Source organism: Mus caroli, chromosome 12 (genome assembly GCF_900094665.2).
Source record: "Mus caroli chromosome 12, CAROLI_EIJ_v1.1, whole genome shotgun sequence".
NCBI classification, from domain to species: Eukaryota; Metazoa; Chordata; class Mammalia; order Rodentia; family Muridae; genus Mus; species Mus caroli.
This window is the reverse complement of record NC_034581.1, coordinates 73,240,728-73,259,872: the sequence shown is the minus strand read 5'-3', so window position 1 is coordinate 73,259,872 and position 19,145 is coordinate 73,240,728. Positions and strand designations below refer to the sequence as shown.

Below are 19,145 nucleotides of genomic sequence, written 5' to 3'. Positions count from 1 at the left end.
CCTACACGTAATAAAATAAATTTAAAAAATTAAATTAGTGAGAAAACTATACTTGCCTATAAATTTCAACTAGGTTTAAGACCAATTTAAACCTAGTTCTAAATAGCATTATTTATACCCATACAGAAGTCTATCAAGACCTATTCATTCTGGTTTTTCTTTAGCAAAAGCTTTTCATCAAAACTCCAAATGTATTGTGTGAATCAATTTAACCATACTAAAGGGAGACCACTTGCACTGAAGCTCAGCCTTATTACTTAGGTATTACCAACCATTATTGAAGCACACGAATAGTTGGCTGGATTACATATAGTTATTGCCCTTCCTGAATAGTATGATACAATATTTATTTTATCTGTATTTAATTTAATTATCATTAAAATCTTGAGAAATGTTCCTCTCTTTGTGTCTGTTTACTTATATATTTTTTAAAACAGGGTTTCTTACAGCCCAGGCTAGCCTTGAACCCACTAAGTAACTGAGGAAAACTTTGGTCTTGATCCTTTTACCACTATTTTCCCAAAGGCTGGGAGGAGTGCAGAACCAAGCTTAGTCTTTTGGAAAGGATGGGGATTGTACACAGGGCTTCATACATGCTAGACAAGCAATCTACCAACCGAGCTTTAGCCTCAGACCTTGAGAAACGTTTCCAAATTAAATGAAGACCAACAAGAACAAATACCTAAAAGTCATGTCAAATGACTTTTATACAGGTGCAGAAAAATGATAAAGTGGTTACACTAAAATCACGAATAAATGACATCAGGATGAGAGTCCATTTCATTTTCTTTTTGCCACATCAGGGGTGGGGGTGTGGGGGGCTGGGGTCCAGGGCTTGACTGTCTGTATGGTATTATCTATCTGTTTTAGTAGCTCAAAGGCTACTTTGAGCTGTGGTTTCTGCCCAATACAGTAGTATGTAATTTTTTTTTGCCTGGGGTTTAGAGGAATGCATACACTATGGCTGTATCACTATCTATCCTTATGAGACAGAATACTCGCCTTCCAACTCACCCTCCAAATGCTACTTTTACAATATTGCTGCATTTTATTTGTTATTTTAGACAAGAACCTTATTTTCTCAGAGTATTTCAATTAAAGTCATAATAGTAGGTAGAATATGTGGGAAGTTAAGCAAAGTAAGCCAGAACTGCAATTTTGTGAACAACAAAACCTTCCTGGGAAATGTAAAGGATTTCTGACAGCAGTGCACTGCTCTGAGCAACAAAGACATACAGCAGAATCTACAGGTATGAATTAAAAGATAAACCCCACAGCTGCTGTCATGATTGAATTAACAGGGAAAGCTTTCAGATGGCGTTCTCAGGAAGGAAAGCTGCCCAAGTACTTTTGATGAACAAGTAGAACAGACTAAGTTGCCAGTCACTTAGAAGAGTTTTCAGTATGTCATCAGATACACACAGCACAAGACGATATAAACTAAATCATCTCAAGTTGCAGTACTTTACAGAAAATGTGAAATACCAAATGACATAAGCCTTCTTGAAACTGGTATAAGTTGATCACTTTAAAGAACATCCAAAATTATGATGAAGTTTCTTATAATAATTTTGCCACATAGAAAGTAATACATATGTATGGCTTTGAAATATAAATAAAATTTGTTCATTATTTTCTCATTTTTTCACTAATGAACCTGAGAAAAGGTTTTATCTCTGAAATTAAGAATGATGTCATGGAGCTAGAGAAAGTACCCAAGGAGCTAAAGGGGTCTGCAATTCTATAAGTGGAACAACATGAACTACCCAGTACCCCCTGGAGCTTGTGTCTCTAGCTGCATATGTATCAGAAGATGGCCTAGTCGGTCATCAGTGGAAAGAGAGGGCCATTGGTCGTGCAAACTTTATATGCCCCAGTACAGGGGAATGCCAGGGCCAAGAAGTGGGAGTGGGTGGGGGAGCATGTGGGGGACTTTTGGCATAGCATTGGAAATGTAACTGAAATACCTAATTAAAAAAAAAGAATGATGTCATAATGAATACTACTACTAGCTTTGATAATAAATTCTATGGGGGGTCACAATTTTACTATTAAGCAGCTCTTCATGTCTAGATTAAATTCCTCACTGCTACAATTTGATTAGTTTCTCCTTACTTGACTTTATATAGAAAGTATATTAAGTTCCCAGTATCTTATCTAACATTTCATGTGACTTAAATGATTACATATGCTAATAGAAATCAAATACATTGGCTTTGGAATATAATGATGATGATGATAATAATAATAATAATGAACACAAGTCCTTAAATTCACCTCCTCATGTTTTTTTTCCCAGTCTTGGCTTGCTTCTAAGAATAAAACATAGAATGAAGACTCTAAAATAGGCAATAGGATCAGGCCTAAGGGCACAACTTTGTATTTCTAGATTTCAGAGGTGGGAGGCAGAAGCATGGAAGCCAAATGCCAGCCTGGGCTTCATAAGGAGACTTCACAAAACAAACAAACAAAAAACAGGTAATAAGAAGCAAGAGTCTATCTTCAAATATTCAAGACTCTGGGCAACTATCTGAAGCATTTTTAAAATTTTTATTATATGTATCTCTTATCTGTGAAGCTATGTACATATCTGTGATTGTGCTTGTGGAGGCCTGAGGCATCAGACTGCCCTGAAGCTGGAGTCACAGGCACGCGGGTGCTGGGACCTGAATGTTTGCTCTCTCAATCTTCTCTTTCCAGCTGCCAGAGACTTTTTATCCCAGCATCAAGATCCCCAGGGATCAAACCCAAATCCTTGCTCACTCTAAGCAGGTGCTGCACTGGAGTCACACTCCCAGACCCTCTTCTCTCTTTTTAAACTAAAGAAGATACAATTCAGATCTTTGAACTTTGGTTTTTAGTGGACCAGGTCAGTATGAATTTGTTTAAAATTATGAGAAACTTAAGACATATCCTGAACAGTCATTAATCATTAATAAGTTACATTAAATTTAAAAAAACTTTAGAGATGGGACTTTAATATAATAGTAACAGTGCTTGCCAAGTATGCACCAGATTTTGGTTAACTTAATTAACAGTGCAACAAATAAATAACTTGTTCACATACAGTCTTCTATTCGGATCTCATGAAAACCTTAATACTGAGGTTCAGAAAAATAAATAAGTTGTCCAAAGTCAATAATAATTGACAATAAAAATTACTTAAAATTGCATATGGTCATGAGGTTTTTTTTGTTTTGTTTTGTTTTTTTTACCATACATACATAGGAGTCATTAAAGGTCAGGAGAAGACATCAAGTCCTCTAGAAATGGAGTTAAAGGTTGTTTTGAAACCTTTCACCCACTGTAGCCCTCGGCAAGAGTAGTAAGCGCTCTTAACCACTGTGCCATGTCTCCGGCCCTGTCAAGCATTTAACACACCATAAGAGGAAGTCTTTGTAAGAGGGAGAAAAGTTACAAATTATTATTATTTAATAAAGTAGAGTCAAATCTCAGGTATGTACATTTTTTATTTATTGAAATTGAATGCAATAGCACTGAATTACTTTTAGTAAAATTATGTTGAAGAACCAACATTTATAGGAGTATGCATAATCCAGCGAACTGTTAAATCTACAGGGACGCTCTAAGTTAAGCAACCTCACTCAGAAACAATACTTCAAACTAACTATTTTCAATCAGTTAATCACTTATTTGTAGAAGTAAACAACAAATATCCATGAAAAAATGGCTAATAGTTTGTTTAGAAGTACCTAAAACAGGTTAAGCAGACATTTGATAGTAAAAGTAACTTCAGAAGGAAGCTAATATAAAAAAGATTCATTGGCCCTGAAATTTTGCTAGCTTTAAAAAAATCCTTATCTTTATAAGTTTCCTCCGTAACTATCAAGCAGCTCACTCTGTCTGTGTGGACGCCCTTTCCTGCTGTCTCTTCAAGGGTGTATCAAGTACACAGTCACACACAACAGAAAGCAGTTTTCTCCAGACTATTCTCTTTATTCTGCCTAGTTCTCCACAACCCCAGCCCCAAATTATAAACCTGCTAATACAAAAGTTGGCATACATAGCCTGAGAATTATCTGGTTCTATCTCTCTCTACTCTAACCTTCACTTTTTTTCAGGATTTCGTTTACAAGATAGTTTACTCTGATGATAAATGAGAACAAAACAATTACTTTATTTGCAATAAAGGAAGGTTTTGAATGTACATCAATTTTAAGGACATCTTAAAATTCTTACAACTTATAACAGTATTATTTAAGACTTCTAGCTGCTTTTAAACAAAATTTGATTTGTTCCTCCTGAGTATTTTCTCTATCATTCCACCTTTCTGAATGTTTATTATTATATATTACCAAATTTACATATACAATCATTAAAAATAATCTTTCTAGTCACACTTTAAATTCTTAAGGAATGCTTTGTCTACTCACAGATAAATGATGTGTTGACTGGAAACTGAAGGCGGCTTCTCAAAGAAATAAATGAGCAGCCCTGTCCTTCCCTCACTTAAAAAAAATTGTTGTTTCTGGCTGTGAAGAAGGCTGAAGCCATCTCCTGTCATGTGTGTATTAATTAAGACACTGACAAACAGACACATAATTTTAAGGGAGTATTTCTGTTGTAGTCTGATGTGTTAGCAGATTATTAGCAGAGAAAAATATTTGATAAACAGTATTACACTTCTTTAGAAATATTTTTTAGTTCCTGTACAAAATGATGAGTTTCATTATGATTTATTAAATCTTCCAGGAAATAAATTACTAATATCTGGCACTATATTTCAATTTAGAAAATAGGTAAAACAGCCTTAAATTCAAAGGCCACATGAAGGCATTAATGAAAACCATAGTGGATTATAAATTGGAAGAAATAATAGTTGTCTTTTAAACTTGTAGAAATGGAAGTCATGAGTAGGAACAGAAAAAAGTATAAACAGCCTGATTCTAAGTAATGCCACATGGACAAATACATTAGTCTTAAAAGAATTCAAACATAAACCAGATCAATCCAGGCTAAATGAGGGAGGGAGAAACGTAAGAAATGAAGAGTAAGCAAGAAGAAACAAGATAAAACATTTCTATTCTAACAAAACCCTTAGGAGGGGAAACACTAAAATTCTTTCATATAGAAGTACTAAATACTATTTTTTCCTACTGTAATTATACCTGAGGGTATGCAGCAGACTTTACTATCTCTGAATACACAGTGGGAATAAACCTTGAACAAACTCTGTCAGACCCTGATCAAGGAACTTCCCCTTCTCCTATGACCTGCTAAAATCCTCCACCCCTACATTGAAACTCCAGTCCCTTTCCCCTCACCACCACTGCCTAACTCGGTCACTCACTGTAAGCATCCTGAAAGCAACAACATGAAAGCCCTTGATTTGGGGGAGGGGACAGTGTTTGGAGGCCAGGCAGTTCTGAAAGATAAAATGGTCTTGTCTAGACCAACAATTCTATGAAGTAGAGACTGTATGTAGGCCCCTGAAGCTGTATTTAACTTCCCATTCCCACCTCCCTGCATAGAAACCCAGAGTACTCCCTTTCCTCTGCAGAACACTCCCTACAGACACCCAGTTCAGCCCTTCCCTGTTTCAAACAGTCCTGTCTGTTGAAGTTAGACGGATTCTTTCTGCCATCTGTCCCTTTACACCATCCTAGAAGTCTAACACATATTATTTAAGCACAGACATTTTAAATATACATTCTACACAAAATTTATCAAAGAAAAGTAAATGAGATACAATAGAATCTGCTTCCTATCTGGAATAAAGACTCATGAGAGAACAAATGTAGCATGTATATGATGCTCATGGGCAAATCAGGGTTAGTTAGCTTAAGCCCTGGCCAAGTGAGTGAAATGCAGGCTAGATGTTACTTCCTATTCAAACCTCTACTTGCGGCAGCATAGATCAACTCTACATGTGGCAAATTCAAATTTAACCCTCCCAAGTATTAGCTTGATGTCCTAAGCAAGTGATGGGACTGAAATTCAACTGTTGTTTCTTTTGTTTTGTGTGAGATCACAGCATGTTGTCCTGGCTCGTTTGGAACTCACAATCTTCCCACATCAGTTTCCTAGCAGCTAGGATTACACGTCTGCACTGATACTGGCTACTGTCTTTATCTCTGAAACAGACCATAGAGGCCTTCTTAACAGGATTATTATAGGAATGGTAATACGCTAAGGTACCTAACTACAGGTTTCAACAGGCACAGGAATGGTAAAATGACAATGATATAAAAAACAAACTTTATTACATCCAAAATTAAAAAAAATATTTATTTCATCTAAAAAAAAAGTAACTATAAGAAACATCACCTAGCTTTAAAGAGAACATAAATTAACGTATGAGGCAACATTTCTTAAAATGACTTCTATTGGCTCCTAACACAGCTCTGTAAGGATCAGTGTATGCAGGAATAAAATTCATTGATTAAATGCTCCACGTGTGAGAATATGCATCTGCCATCACTTAACAATCTCATTAGATCCACTCTGCCTGCTAACGTAAAGGCTTGAAGAAATTCTTTAATAAGAAGGGTTTTTTTTTTTTTTTTTTTTAACCTAGGATTCTCATGTTATTTGGACACAGAACTCTTTTGTATATAAATCATATCCTAGATCTAGGTTTTCAATTTTTTGTCATGCAAAAGAATTTGGAGATAGTAGTTGATAGTAAGTTGATCCCACACAAGCAATTCCTGTTTATCTTATTGACAGTTATAAAAAACTAGATTTTAAGATGTAGTAATTATCTTCATCATTATTCAACTTTATTTTCTAGTAGTTTAATAATAAAAAAAAAAAACTGAGTTGCTATAAAACATACTGCCTTGTGGGCAGTGCCACTCCCAGGCAGGTGGTCCAGGGCTGTATTAAAAAACAAGCTGAGCAAGCCACAAAGAGCATGCCAGTGAGTAGCTTTCCTCCATGGCTCCTACCCTAACTTTTCTCAATAATGGATTATGACTGGCACATGTAAACTAAATAAATCCTTTTTTCTCCAAGTCACTTTCAGTTACTGCACTTATCACAGCAAAGAATGCAAATTAGGACAGAGAGAGGTCCCAGGAGCTGGTGTTGTGGTAACCATACTGCTTTTGAGAGAGCTGTGAAAACTGGAACTTGTGGCTGGAAAAGCCACTGAGTGCTTAGGGCTTCATAGGCTGCTCTGTGGCAGCGTGGAGGAGAAGACTGCTGAGGCAAAGGCAGACAATGGAGGAATCTCTCACAAACTCTATCAGGTGTTCTGGTGATAGTTCTGAATGAAGAGTCTGTAGTTTCTGGTTGTTGAGGGTTATGAATCAGCAGTGATTCCTAAGAGACCAGGATCACCGAAACGTTTGATGTAAGAGGGCAATCCACTAGTTGGCTGAGGTTGAAAAAACAGCTGTGACTAACAAGAGACCAGCAACACTGAGGTGAGATTTTTTTGGCAACTATTTCTTCAGGGGGAACACAATGAAACTGTGATCCCAGCAAAGGTTGCATCTCAAGCCAGAGGCTGAAATTAGCAACTTGTAAGTCTCCCGAATGGTAACTGTTTTGTTTTGGTTTTGGTTTTTTTTTTTTTTTTTTTAAGAGAAGGCCAGAAGAGGAATGCTTACAGAGTGTGGGATGGAGTAACCTCTTCTTATTTTTTTTTTAAAGAACTGTTTGGTTATTTTATGTATATGAGTACACTGTTGCTGTCTTCAGATACATCAGAAGAAGGCATCAGATCCCATTATAGATGGTTATGAGCCATCATGTGGTTGCTGGGAATTGGACTCAGGACCTTTAGAAGAGCAGCCAAGTGCTCTTAACCTCTGAGCCATCTCTCCAGCCCAGTAACTAATTTTCAATGGCACAAAATTTCAAGAGTGAAGAAGGCATGGAGAGACCTGGAACCATGTGGCAGGATTGGAATCCCTGTAGAGACTGAGAAGCCATTGACTGAAGGTGCACCTTCATTGCAGGGGAGACAGAGAATACTGAGAGATGCCAACCAGTACCCTGGGGTAACTACCAAGGTCAGCTGCACTTGCAGAGTGGGGTCAACTTGAGCTTATGAGACAAGATGTGTGTTTTGCAAATGGCAGAGCTAAAAATCTGAGCTGCCCTTTAGTGCTCAGAAGATCATAAGGGAGTCCCAGATATTGGACACTAAGCTGACACCACCGAGTTTGGAGTTTTGGGTTGATTTCATTGTAACTGTCTAATGTTTCTTCCATTTGAAATGAGAAAGTATATAACTTGGTTTTGGTTTTAGAGGAGCACACAGTTAAGAGACTTTGGATTTTTAAGAATGTGAGCTTTTAAATTGCAAGAATTTTTAAAGACTGTGGAACTTTTAAAAGTTGGATTGTTTCATACTGTGATATTAATACTTACATAATATCTTGAGGACAAATAAGAAAGGAAAGGTCATGATTAATAGTATTTGTATATCATGTTGGCAAAGGGTCAATTGTGCTGGTTTTCATTAACTTGATATAAACCTAGATATCTAAGAAGAATCTACACTGAGGAAGCCCCTCCATCATATTGGCTGTAGGTATATTTGGGGGCATTTTCTTAATTAATGGCCAATGTGAGAGAGCCCAGACTATGGTGGGCAGTACTACTGTCAGGTGCTATGTTCCTCAGAACTGCAATATTCCTTCCAAATTCAATGTTTGCTCTAGGAAGGAAAAGGGGGATCAAAAAGACACAAGCCAGGGAGAACAGGAACTTAAAAGACTCAGGCCCCCTAGCCAGCAGTGAAAAAAGGATCAACGAATTGTTGGGGGCAGACAAGAGACACGGGGCAGCTAACCTGCCTGAAAAAGACATTCAGACTGTCAAGCTGTCAGCTGCATGGAGAATGTCAAGCAGTTTTGGGAGTTGCTACCCACTCTGGGGTAGATTTTCTGGTCTTTAACATTATCTTTGCTGCTTGTTAAGTAACCTTTCATCCACAGTTTTGTTAGTAACCCCAATAAAAAGCTCACTGGCTCACCAAATTGGACATTGGTGTAACCGTTTCTTTGGTCTGTCCCGGTTCCCTTTCTGGGATGAACAGATGTGTGTTGCATCTCCTCAGGAACAGCAGCCACCCCTGGGCAGATGCTCAGGCTGTGAAAAAGGGCAATTTGAGCATGCAAGTCATGATGCAGTTTTTCCCTCTATGGTTCCTGCCCTGACTTTCCTCAATGACAGATTGTGACTGGGACATGCAAGCCAAATAAATCTGTTTCTCCCCAAGCTGCTTTCAGTCCTGGTGTTTATCACAGCAATAGAAAACAAACTAGGACAATACTTAAACCAACGCTTTTGTTTAATGTGATTAAAATATAAAGAACTGATCTTAGGGTTGAACTCAACTCTCCATCACTTACAGTCTCTTAAATCTGGTCCTTCGCATACACATTTTCGTTAGGGTATGCAAGGAACCAAAGCAAAACATATTGTGCTATTTTTACTTACCTAATATTTTCACAGCATAGTGAGGACTTTCTAAAACAATTCCTTCTTCCGTGTCAAATATAGGGTTATCTATTCCAGTCTTTGGAGGAATTTGAGCTAGTTTCTTAAGTCTCATGGAAGAATTTAGGTCAAGTTCTTGCTTTTTCCCTTCCTCTTCACGCCTACGTCTCATATCCTCCTGTTGTTGTCGAATCCGCTCTAACTGTGCACTTCTTCGCACTGGCATCATTCTGGTGCCCAAATCTCCAGGGCAGTCAACAGCCATCTCTCGGTGCTTCGGATATTCCTCTGGTGATGTAAGATCAAGATTTTTTATTCCGCTGTCTGATTCCTCTGTTACATGCCCATTCATATATGATGTTGTCATGGTTATCTATAAAAACCTGTACCACTTTTTATATATCAAAATTTCCTATAAAGCCAATTCTCTTGATTCTGTAGTATAAAATCCATGTTACTTCAAAGAAAGAAAAATAACTTCTCATATCACATAATAATGCTATGAAATGTATCCATGAGGGAAATCTAAGAGGGAAAGATGGAGGGAAAAGTATAAGAATTATAATATTAAAAACAAACTTATACATAGCTCATTTCTAATTTCTATACAATATAGAGAATATCTAATAGGTACTTAATATAGTTGGTAATACAGAGTAAGGTCACTCCTTTCATTTTACAATGTTGAAGACATGAAATATTTTTTAAAAAGTTGCCTCTCAAAACTATGAAGCATACTATTCAATTTTATAGCTAAGAAAACTGATATACTAAAAAGTTTAGCAACGTGAGAAAGTGAAATGGTTTCCTATTAATTTTGTAGAGACATTTCAATATGCTTAATTAAAACACACAGTTAGTTACCTGTGTGAACAGCTGATTATAATCTGGTGCATAGCACAAGCCATCTTAGTGGCTAACTTTAAATATAGAAAAGTATTTCTGGGTAAAACAATTTTTTTTAAAGTGGGTTTTGCAATGAAGACCATGCCCAAAGAATAATAAGGTTTATCAGCAAAGGTATCCAAGGACAAAACTATATAGATTAGAAAAAGACTTCAGAGACTATCAGCCTTTATAACTGGTAATACATAAAGAAAATTAGGATGAACTTTATAAGGACACATTTAGAGAAAACGGCATAGCACATATAGCAAAAGGCGCATACAGACAGGGAGACTGAACTTTCATTTTCCTCTACCATATTTCCTAGCTTGTTGTTTAAGGACAGCCAGTTTTTCTCTCAACCTGAGTAACTTAGAAGATTAACTTCACAGAACTTCTCTTAGTTTTAAAAAGAGATAATGTATACAAGTTATAAAATAAACATAGACATGTACTATTAATATTAATTTGATTCTATGTTGAGAGTCCTTCAACATAAATTAAAATAAAAACATATTTTATTCAATGGCACTAGCTTTTCTTCAACCCACTTAGGCATAAATATGCAGGCTGTTTATGTGTGCAAACCCACACATTAAATTTAATTAGCTTCTTCTGCTCAGGCTTTAAAAATATTTACACTAATGAGCTTACTGCCTCCTTGAGCTGAGCATCATTTCAGCAAGTATGTTTAGAGTACAATGCTGACTAAGTAAAATCCAAGTTTTCAGACAGTATTCCTAATACTAGTCAACCTTCTTTCAAATGTCCTTACAATGAAATTGGGAGAAAAAAACAAACTACTTAATACAATAAACACCTACATTGGGTCTAGAAGAAGCACTAAGGTCAACAGTCAGGAAAATAGATATGAATTACACCAGTGACTAAAACTGTATTTTTACAAGAATGACAGATTATCCTCCATCCAAACTTTTAAGTCTTTTTATTTATAACCATGTGACCTACATATAACTACCTCATTTACCATTCGATTGCCTTCTTTCCTATGAAAATGAGAGCTATGAAATTTATACTAGGTGATCCTTAAGCTTTCTGTGTTAATTATAAAAAGTATAAATTAGACTGGATGCAGTTTATTTAATGTTCTTATTATAAGCAAACAAATTTATGTAGGAGTTACTATACTGCTATGGCTAATTTTAAAAACCTAGGAGTTTATACATTTCTAAAAATGAACTCTTAATTTTTTCATTTATAATTATTGAATATTTTAAAAGTACATCTATTCACCATGCTAAATCATAAAAGAAAACTATAAATCATTATCTGGATCAGAATTTTCATGGTTAGACTATTATCATCACACTTGTCTACATGGATCTAGTCTTTCATTCTCAAAAGATTTCTGCAACTAGTATTAGTCACCTCAACATTCTATTTTAGTTCTTCCTCCTAAGTGTTTAGTTTAGTGAGAGACAGAAAAATAAATTAAGTGATTACTTTTCTCTGGGTTTCCTCATCAGATTCCAATGTATTAAAAAACATTTTCTTTATATGTCTTATTTTTACATGTCTAGAACAATATGTATGATAGAGAAAATGTCCAAGAAATATCTGTTCAACTGAACTTAGACTACTTTAAATTCAAAGAGGATGCAGACATCTAAAACAGGGTGACAATAAACAAGGAAAATATAAGGATATAGTTCTTTGTGCTGCATTTTGATGTACAACTATCCATACAGAAGTATGGACTGTTGCAGATAACTGGCAATGGTATGACCAAATGATATAGATGTCAGAATCCAAAACTCAATACCAAGAAACAACCATTTGCATCAAAGCTAGGAATCAGTTTACTGGAGAAAATAGTTTCTTATATAACCTTAAGTTTTAGGCAGAGGGAGATGGGAAAGACAGACTTTTTATGCATGAATATGTCCATGCATAAGTAGAGTCTAATTCCCATCTCCCCTCACCCTGTTCATCTTCCCTTCTCTTTTCTAGCCTGCAAAGCCCTTTGACCAGCAGCTGGAAAGTCTCATTTCAAATGATCAGCATTCTCCTGACATTTTAAGAGGTTGGACTATGTTTCCATAGAAACAGCTTTGTCAGCTAATACAGAACTCAGGCCAAGAATAGTGAAAAGAACTTACATTATTCAAACTGGAAAATCTTTTCTTCTATCCTTATTTCTCTTCTCTGTTTTTCCCCCCAATATTCAGGTTAGCTTTCTTTTTCTGCAAAACAGAAAAGGAAATAATTAACTAAGTGTAAAAGTATGCAACTAACCAAGTGTAAAAGTACACAGTGTTTTGTGGAGAAGTGAGAAGAAAAGGTTAATTCAGCATAGCGTTCATTTTTGCAGGGAGTTAGGAGTTTTGTAGTTATAAATGCATACTACTATCATTCCATTTATTGGCAGACATTATTTAAAATCAATGTTGTTATATATTAGTGTTACTGAAAATGTTAAGTAGTGGGGCTGGAGAGGTGGGGTGGTGGCTCAGCAGCTACCAGTACTGGCTGTTCTCCCAGAAGACCCAGACTAAATTCCCAGCACCCACAGGCAGCTCACAACTGCCTGGAACTCTAGTTCCAGGGGATTCAACACCCTCATATACACATAGATGCAGGCAAACACCAATGTACCAATCTTATCAGTTCCACTCTTAGGTATAAAACCTAAAACATACACATCATCTACACAATATACAATCTATACAATAGTACAAACATATCTATGGCAGTATTATTTAACATAGTGAAAGTAGAGAACCTACAAATGTCCACTCACTGATGAATGTGTAAATAGCAAGGTATAGATACATACATGAAATACTGAATAATGAAGAAAAAAAAAAAGAAAAGAAAAGAAACACTAAAACAGGCTATACCAGAGATAAACCTCCTAAGACAAGTTTTAAAAGCCTGTCATGCTGGGCATGGTGACAGATGCCTTTAATCCCAGCAAGAGGATCTCTGTGTCAGATCAACCAGGGCTATGTGAGACCCTGCTGGTTTTGGTGCTGTCAGAGTGTGTGTGTGTGTGTGTGAGTGTGTCAGGAATGGGGGGGGGGGGAGCAGCTAGTTCAAAGGAAATGGTTCAGTTGGTAAAGTGACTGCCATGAAACAGTCATGAAACTGCCAGGACCTGAGTTCATATTCCCAGAGCCAACATAAAATGTTCATCATTGTAGCGAGGGTCTAAAAGGCCAGAGTTTAGGGAGTACCGAGACAAGGGGATCCTTGAAACTCATTGGCCAGCCAACCCAGACAAATTGATGTACTCCAGGTTCAGTGATAGACCCTTTTTCAAAAACTAAGGTGGAGAGGGATTTAGGAAGACATGAAACACTGATCTCCATTTACACATACAAATGTATAAGTGTATACCCATACAAACATGTACAAACAGATACACCAAAAGAAAAAAAGCAAGTAGCAAAAGCCCACATACTGTATGATCCCACTTATTAGATGTCAGGAATTGGTGGGACTATAAAGATGGTGGTTGCAGCCGGGCGTGGTGGCGCACGCCTTTAATCCCAGCACTCGGGAGGCAGAGGCAGGCGGATTTCTGAGTTCGAGGCCAGCCTGGTCTACAAACTGAGTTCCAGGACAGCCAGGGCTACAAAGAGAAACCCTGTCTCGAAAAAACCAAAAAAAAAAAAAAAAAAAAAAAAAAAAAAAAAAAAAAAAAAAAAAAAAAAAAAAAAAAAAGATGGTGGTTGCTTAGGACTTAGTTAGGAAGGCGGGTAAGAGAATTACAACTGATTGTGTAGGTTTCTTTAGGGAATGATAAATTATTGGTGGTGTTCATATAGTTCTGAATATACTAAATGTTAACGAATTATACATTATCATACATATCCGTGAACTGTTGGCCTATGAATGATATAAAACAATACAGTGAAGTAACACTAAAAACAATTGTGATTGCTAATCTCAGTTGTCAACCTGACACACCTGGAAAGGGGAAACCCCAATTGAGGAAGGATTCCAACAGATTGGCAATTGTTAGTGATAGCTCTTTAGCAACAGGGTAGTTCCACTTTTGGGTAGTTGGGCCTGGGCTTTATCAGGAAGGTAGCTGTGCACAACTAGGGGAACAAGCTAGTAAGCAGTATTCCTCCTAGATTTTTTGCTACAATTCCTGCCTTTGGGTTCTTGCCTTGAATTCCTGCCTTGTCTTCCCTTACTGATATACTGTAAAGTGTAAGATGAATAAAACTTTTCTTCCACTAGGCTGTTTTTGGTCACTTATTTACCAGCAACAGAAACCAAACTAAAACAACAATAAAATCATTAAAATTAAAAAGGCTAGCTGTACTAAGCACTGAAGGAAGGTATGGAGAAACTGAAACTATATTTGATAGTTTATGGGACTTAGTTCTCTTCTTCTACTATGTGGGTCCCAAGGATGGAACTTGGATTTATAAAGCTTGCCAGCAAGCACCTTTATCTACTGGGTCTTCTCTTCAGTCCTACATAAATTATTTTTAAGCCTCACTAAATTGAACACTTAAAATCAAATTTTAATATAAGTTTTGCCTATATATCAATTTCAAAGGAAAACAAAACCTTATACACTTAACAAGGCATCTTAGAGCTCGGTATATAGCTCAGTCACTAGAATTCTTCCTTAGTATGTATGCAACTCTGTGTTCAAATGCCAGGCAACACCCCTCATCCCCCCCGCCAAAATATAAAAAGAGAAAGAAAAAAAGGGAGTTATCCTTGTTATGTGTAATCTCTGTCTCTCTCTCTCTGTCTCTCTGTCTCTGTCTCTGTGTGTGTGTGTGTGTGTGTGTGTGTGTGTGTGTGTGTGTGTGTGTTTGGGGAGTGTTACAGACAGACTCCTGTAGCTTATGCTGGCCTGGAACTCACTATGTGGCTGACAGTGATCTTGAACTTCTAATCATCTCATTTCTACCTCTCAAGTGCTGGGTTTATAGGTGTGTGCTACATGCTGGGCAGAAACACTTTTTTAAAAAGGCTTTATTCACATCATATAAAGACCCTATTTACCTGCTGAGGATGTAGCTTAATATGGTATATCATGCATTTAGCAAGCATAAGCCCTAGACTCACTCCTGAACATACATGACTCAACTTACTCAACAAATACTTAACTAGATGCATGAGTTGCAGTTTCACAAACTTCTACTTAACAATGAATGACTCCTTCGTCCCCTTCTCCAGAAAACAAAAACAAACATAGACAAACAAAAAACTCCACAAAAACAAAAAACAAGGATCTAACTATATCCAAAACAAAGTGAATACAAGTCAAAACTGAAATACAGAGAAGTTAGTCACATGAGGTATTAACTCAAATTATTACTCAATAAAATATGGGCACAAATTTAAACAAAAATCAATCTTCAAGATACAACTGAAAAAAATTCTTTTGTTTTTTTGCTTTGAGACAGGGTTATGTGCAGCCTAGGCTGGCCTAGAATCTGCTATGTAACTGAAGCAGACTTTCAACTTATCTTCCTGCTTCCTTTTTCTAAGTGTGTGGACTACAGGCATACTATTCCCGGTTGGGAAGCTGGCTCATAAATCACCAAAGTAAAACACTTTTGTTGTTGTTTTGAGGATTTTTTTTTGTATTATTTTTAATTNTTGTTGTTTTGAGGATTTTTTTTTGTATTATTTTTTTTTTTTTTTTTTTATATCTTTTTTTTTTTTTTTTTTTTTTTTTTTTTTTTTTTTTTTTTTTGGTATATGCATGTGCGTGCCCATTTCTGTGGTGGCCAGAGGCATCAGATCCTTGGAGCTGGAGTTACAAACAATTGTCAGCCATCTGATCTGAGCACTGGGAAGAGCAGTACATGTTCTCAAGCACTGAGCCACCTCCCTATGCCAGGAAGCCTTTATAAAGAACTACTCTGAGGGAAACTGAACTCTAGCCCACTAGTAACTTAAAAGGTCAAGTACAAACAACCTGGGTTTACTCTTTAAGTAGAGCACAGTCTTGTAATGTCATCTTTAAAATTCTACATAGTTTAGGTTTCAGATAAGAGAACATTTATTTATCATCATATAACTGCATTCCAAAGAAGTTATTGCTATTTGCACATCATTAAAACTATCTTAAGACACACAATGCTGGATAAGTTTATAAATAGTGGAAGCAAAATTCCATTTAAGAAAAAATTTAGCTGGGCACCATAGTGCACACTAGCATTTGGAGGTGATGGAGGAGGATCGAGAGTTCAAAACAAACAAAGCTAGGCATGGTGGCTCATGCCTGTAAATTCTTGAGTCTTAAAACAAGAGGATCCCTGAATCTGGCCAGCCTCAACAGACAGTTGTGAGCCACCTGATATGGGTGCTATGAGCGAGCCTGAGCCACAAATTGAGGATGAGTCTCAAAAAAACAAACAAAAAAACCCCCAAAAGTGCAAAGTAAAAATCCAATAAAGAGCTCAAGGAGGACTAAGGGTAACATCTATCTTAAAGCCATAGAATCTTCTGTCTTTGTGGACAGAAAGTAGTAAGATTCTTGATGCTCAGTTGGATACCAGTAACATGATGTCATTTAGAAGATCTATCTTTTTCCAATATAAACTTTTCAAGGACTTAGCAGTTTTTACATTCCTGTATGAAATTATATATATAAAATATATCTGAATTCAAAGAGTTAAGCTTATAAGGTCCTTATTCTCCTTCTATGATTCTAGGTCATACAATTGCCTTGATATAAAATAATATAAACCAAATTGCTAGGAAAAATACTGCTATATTTATAATTTACAAAAATCAACCCAAAATGGGTCAAAGATTTAAACATTAATACCAGAAACTCCAAAGTTATCAGTATTAAACATGGGGTGGGTGAAGGGAATTATCACAATAATTATTAATCACAATAATTTTTTGAGGGATTGACCTAAAAGTACAGGCAACAAAAACTAACACTATCAAACTAAAAAGGTCAGTACAGCAAATGAAACAATTGACAGTCAGCCCCCTCAGATAAAAAGAGAATATTTGTATACCATACATCAAGAAAGGTGAGTATCCAAAATGTGTACCCAGCGTAACTCTACACCAAGAAAACTCCAAGAAAAACACAATTAAGGGGCTAACAGGAAGATGGCATAGTAGGCAAAGCATGAGGACCTGATTCAAATCCTCAGCACCCACATAAAGGCTGGGCAATGCTCTGAGTATCTGTATTCCAGCTTGGTTGGGTGGGAGTAGGCACAGACAGGGCTCAGTGGTCAGCAGTCTGGCTAAAAAGATAAGCTCCAGGTCCAGTGAGAGACCCTACTTCAAAAAGTGGTCCGGAGGTGGGAAGTAACAAAGGAAGATAACTGACATTAGCCTCTGGTCTCTCCATCAGCCCCCACACATGCAAAAATGCACATACATGGATCAAACATACAACAGTTTCAATTAAAAAGAGATGGACAGAAAAAATGGAACACGTACATAATACCATTTAGCTTAAAAAAACTTTTGCCGTTTTATAAACATGGTATCAAAAATATTATGCTAAGTGACATAAGCCTTGCACAAAAGACAAACACCACATGTCCTCACCCAGATGTAAATTAATAAGAACAGACATTTAGGAAAAAGCAAAGAATAGAATGTCTATTAGATAGAGAGGAGGAATGGAAGGAGGACCTTCAAGGACACACAATCTCAGGAAGAACACGAGAGAAATCCCTTTTGAGATAATACTAAATAGTACAGTGAATGCGTGCACAATAAAGTATTATACATTTCTAAGTTGCTAAGACAATCAATTTCAGATGTTTTCACTACAAAACCTTTAACTTAGTGATAGTGGATGGCCTCCAGATCTTTCAGACAAAAAAGGGGAGAGGGAAATGCCAAGTATTTGAGGTGATGTGCATAGTATTTAGCTTGATTATTCCATTCTATATTCAATAATCATAGTGGTTACTCTGTGCTCCCAAATACAGCCAACTACAGGCTATAAATTTAATAATTTAAGGCAAATGGTAGTAGGAGTTTAAAAAATTCATTCTCAGGGAACTGTGTTATCAGAGAACTGAAAGAACATATGGCAGATAAGCAGCAGACTGCATAACCCAGCTTCTCAGTGACTCAGAACGGAAAGCAAACAGCCCTGGTGAGGTGGGCGACAGGAGTGCTCTGTATGGACTTCAAAGGGGCCTGAGATCCAGGCATTCAGTGGAGCTCTGGCATTAACTCTGCCCAGGGAATAAACCAAGCTAATCTGTTCAAAGTCAATTTACAGCCAAGGGAACGTGAGTTTGGTGCTACTTGGTATGAGCCAGCAAGAAAAGCTGAAAGTCATTCTGACCCACTCTGATGGTGACCCAATGTAAGCCACACTCACACAGAGAAAAGGGGGCTGTGTTCCAGCTTTTGCCTTTCCAGGGAGCTCACAGTCAAAGAATCACAGAAAGAAGTGTAGATTGGCAAAGGTAAAGAATGGCCATTTCTGCCTGCATAATCTAAGCAGAGACAAGAGTTTTGTTGTTGTTGTTAAAACCTGCCTCTCCCCACTTAGAGTATTTGCTGACAGGTATGGGTTCTTATTTTCACTACATGTATGAACATAGAGACATTGTTAGATATACATGCTCATTATCCTGGGTTTGTTGGTTTTTTTCTAAGAGCAACTTTCCTTCTTCCTCCACATGTTGATCTTATATACATACTTACTATTCTGGGTTTTGTTGTCACATTTCTCTTCCCTTCTTAATTCCTTTATTCATCCCATCTTTCATTCTCCCTGCCCCCTTTCTAAAATTACAACCTTCTTTCTTTCTCCTGCCTTCTCCCTTTTCACATTTTGAAATATTCAACTTTTGCTTTTAATTTTCCATTTTCTTCTGTAAATTATTGCTTTTCTTTAAATCCTTAAA

At 36.7% G+C, this 19,145-nt stretch overlaps 1 protein-coding gene across 3 annotated transcripts in view; it reads right to left on the bottom strand.

The window, feature by feature from the left end:
- The window catches only part of Mpp5 (membrane palmitoylated protein 5), an 84,099-nt gene that overhangs the window by 31,173 nt on the left and 33,781 nt on the right, over positions 1-19,145 (bottom strand). For 2 of the 3 annotated variants that reach the window (XM_021179063.2, XM_021179061.1), the window contains exons 2-3: positions 12,423-12,506; positions 9,418-9,942 (exon numbers count right to left, since the gene is read on the bottom strand). In XM_021179063.2, coding sequence (XP_021034722.1) covers positions 9,418-9,784 — 367 coding nt within the window. In that variant the 5' untranslated portion in view covers positions 9,785-9,942; positions 12,423-12,506. The remainder of the gene's footprint in view (positions 1-9,417; positions 9,943-12,422; positions 12,507-19,145) is intronic. The other variant, XM_029484369.1, reaches the window with a different exon arrangement.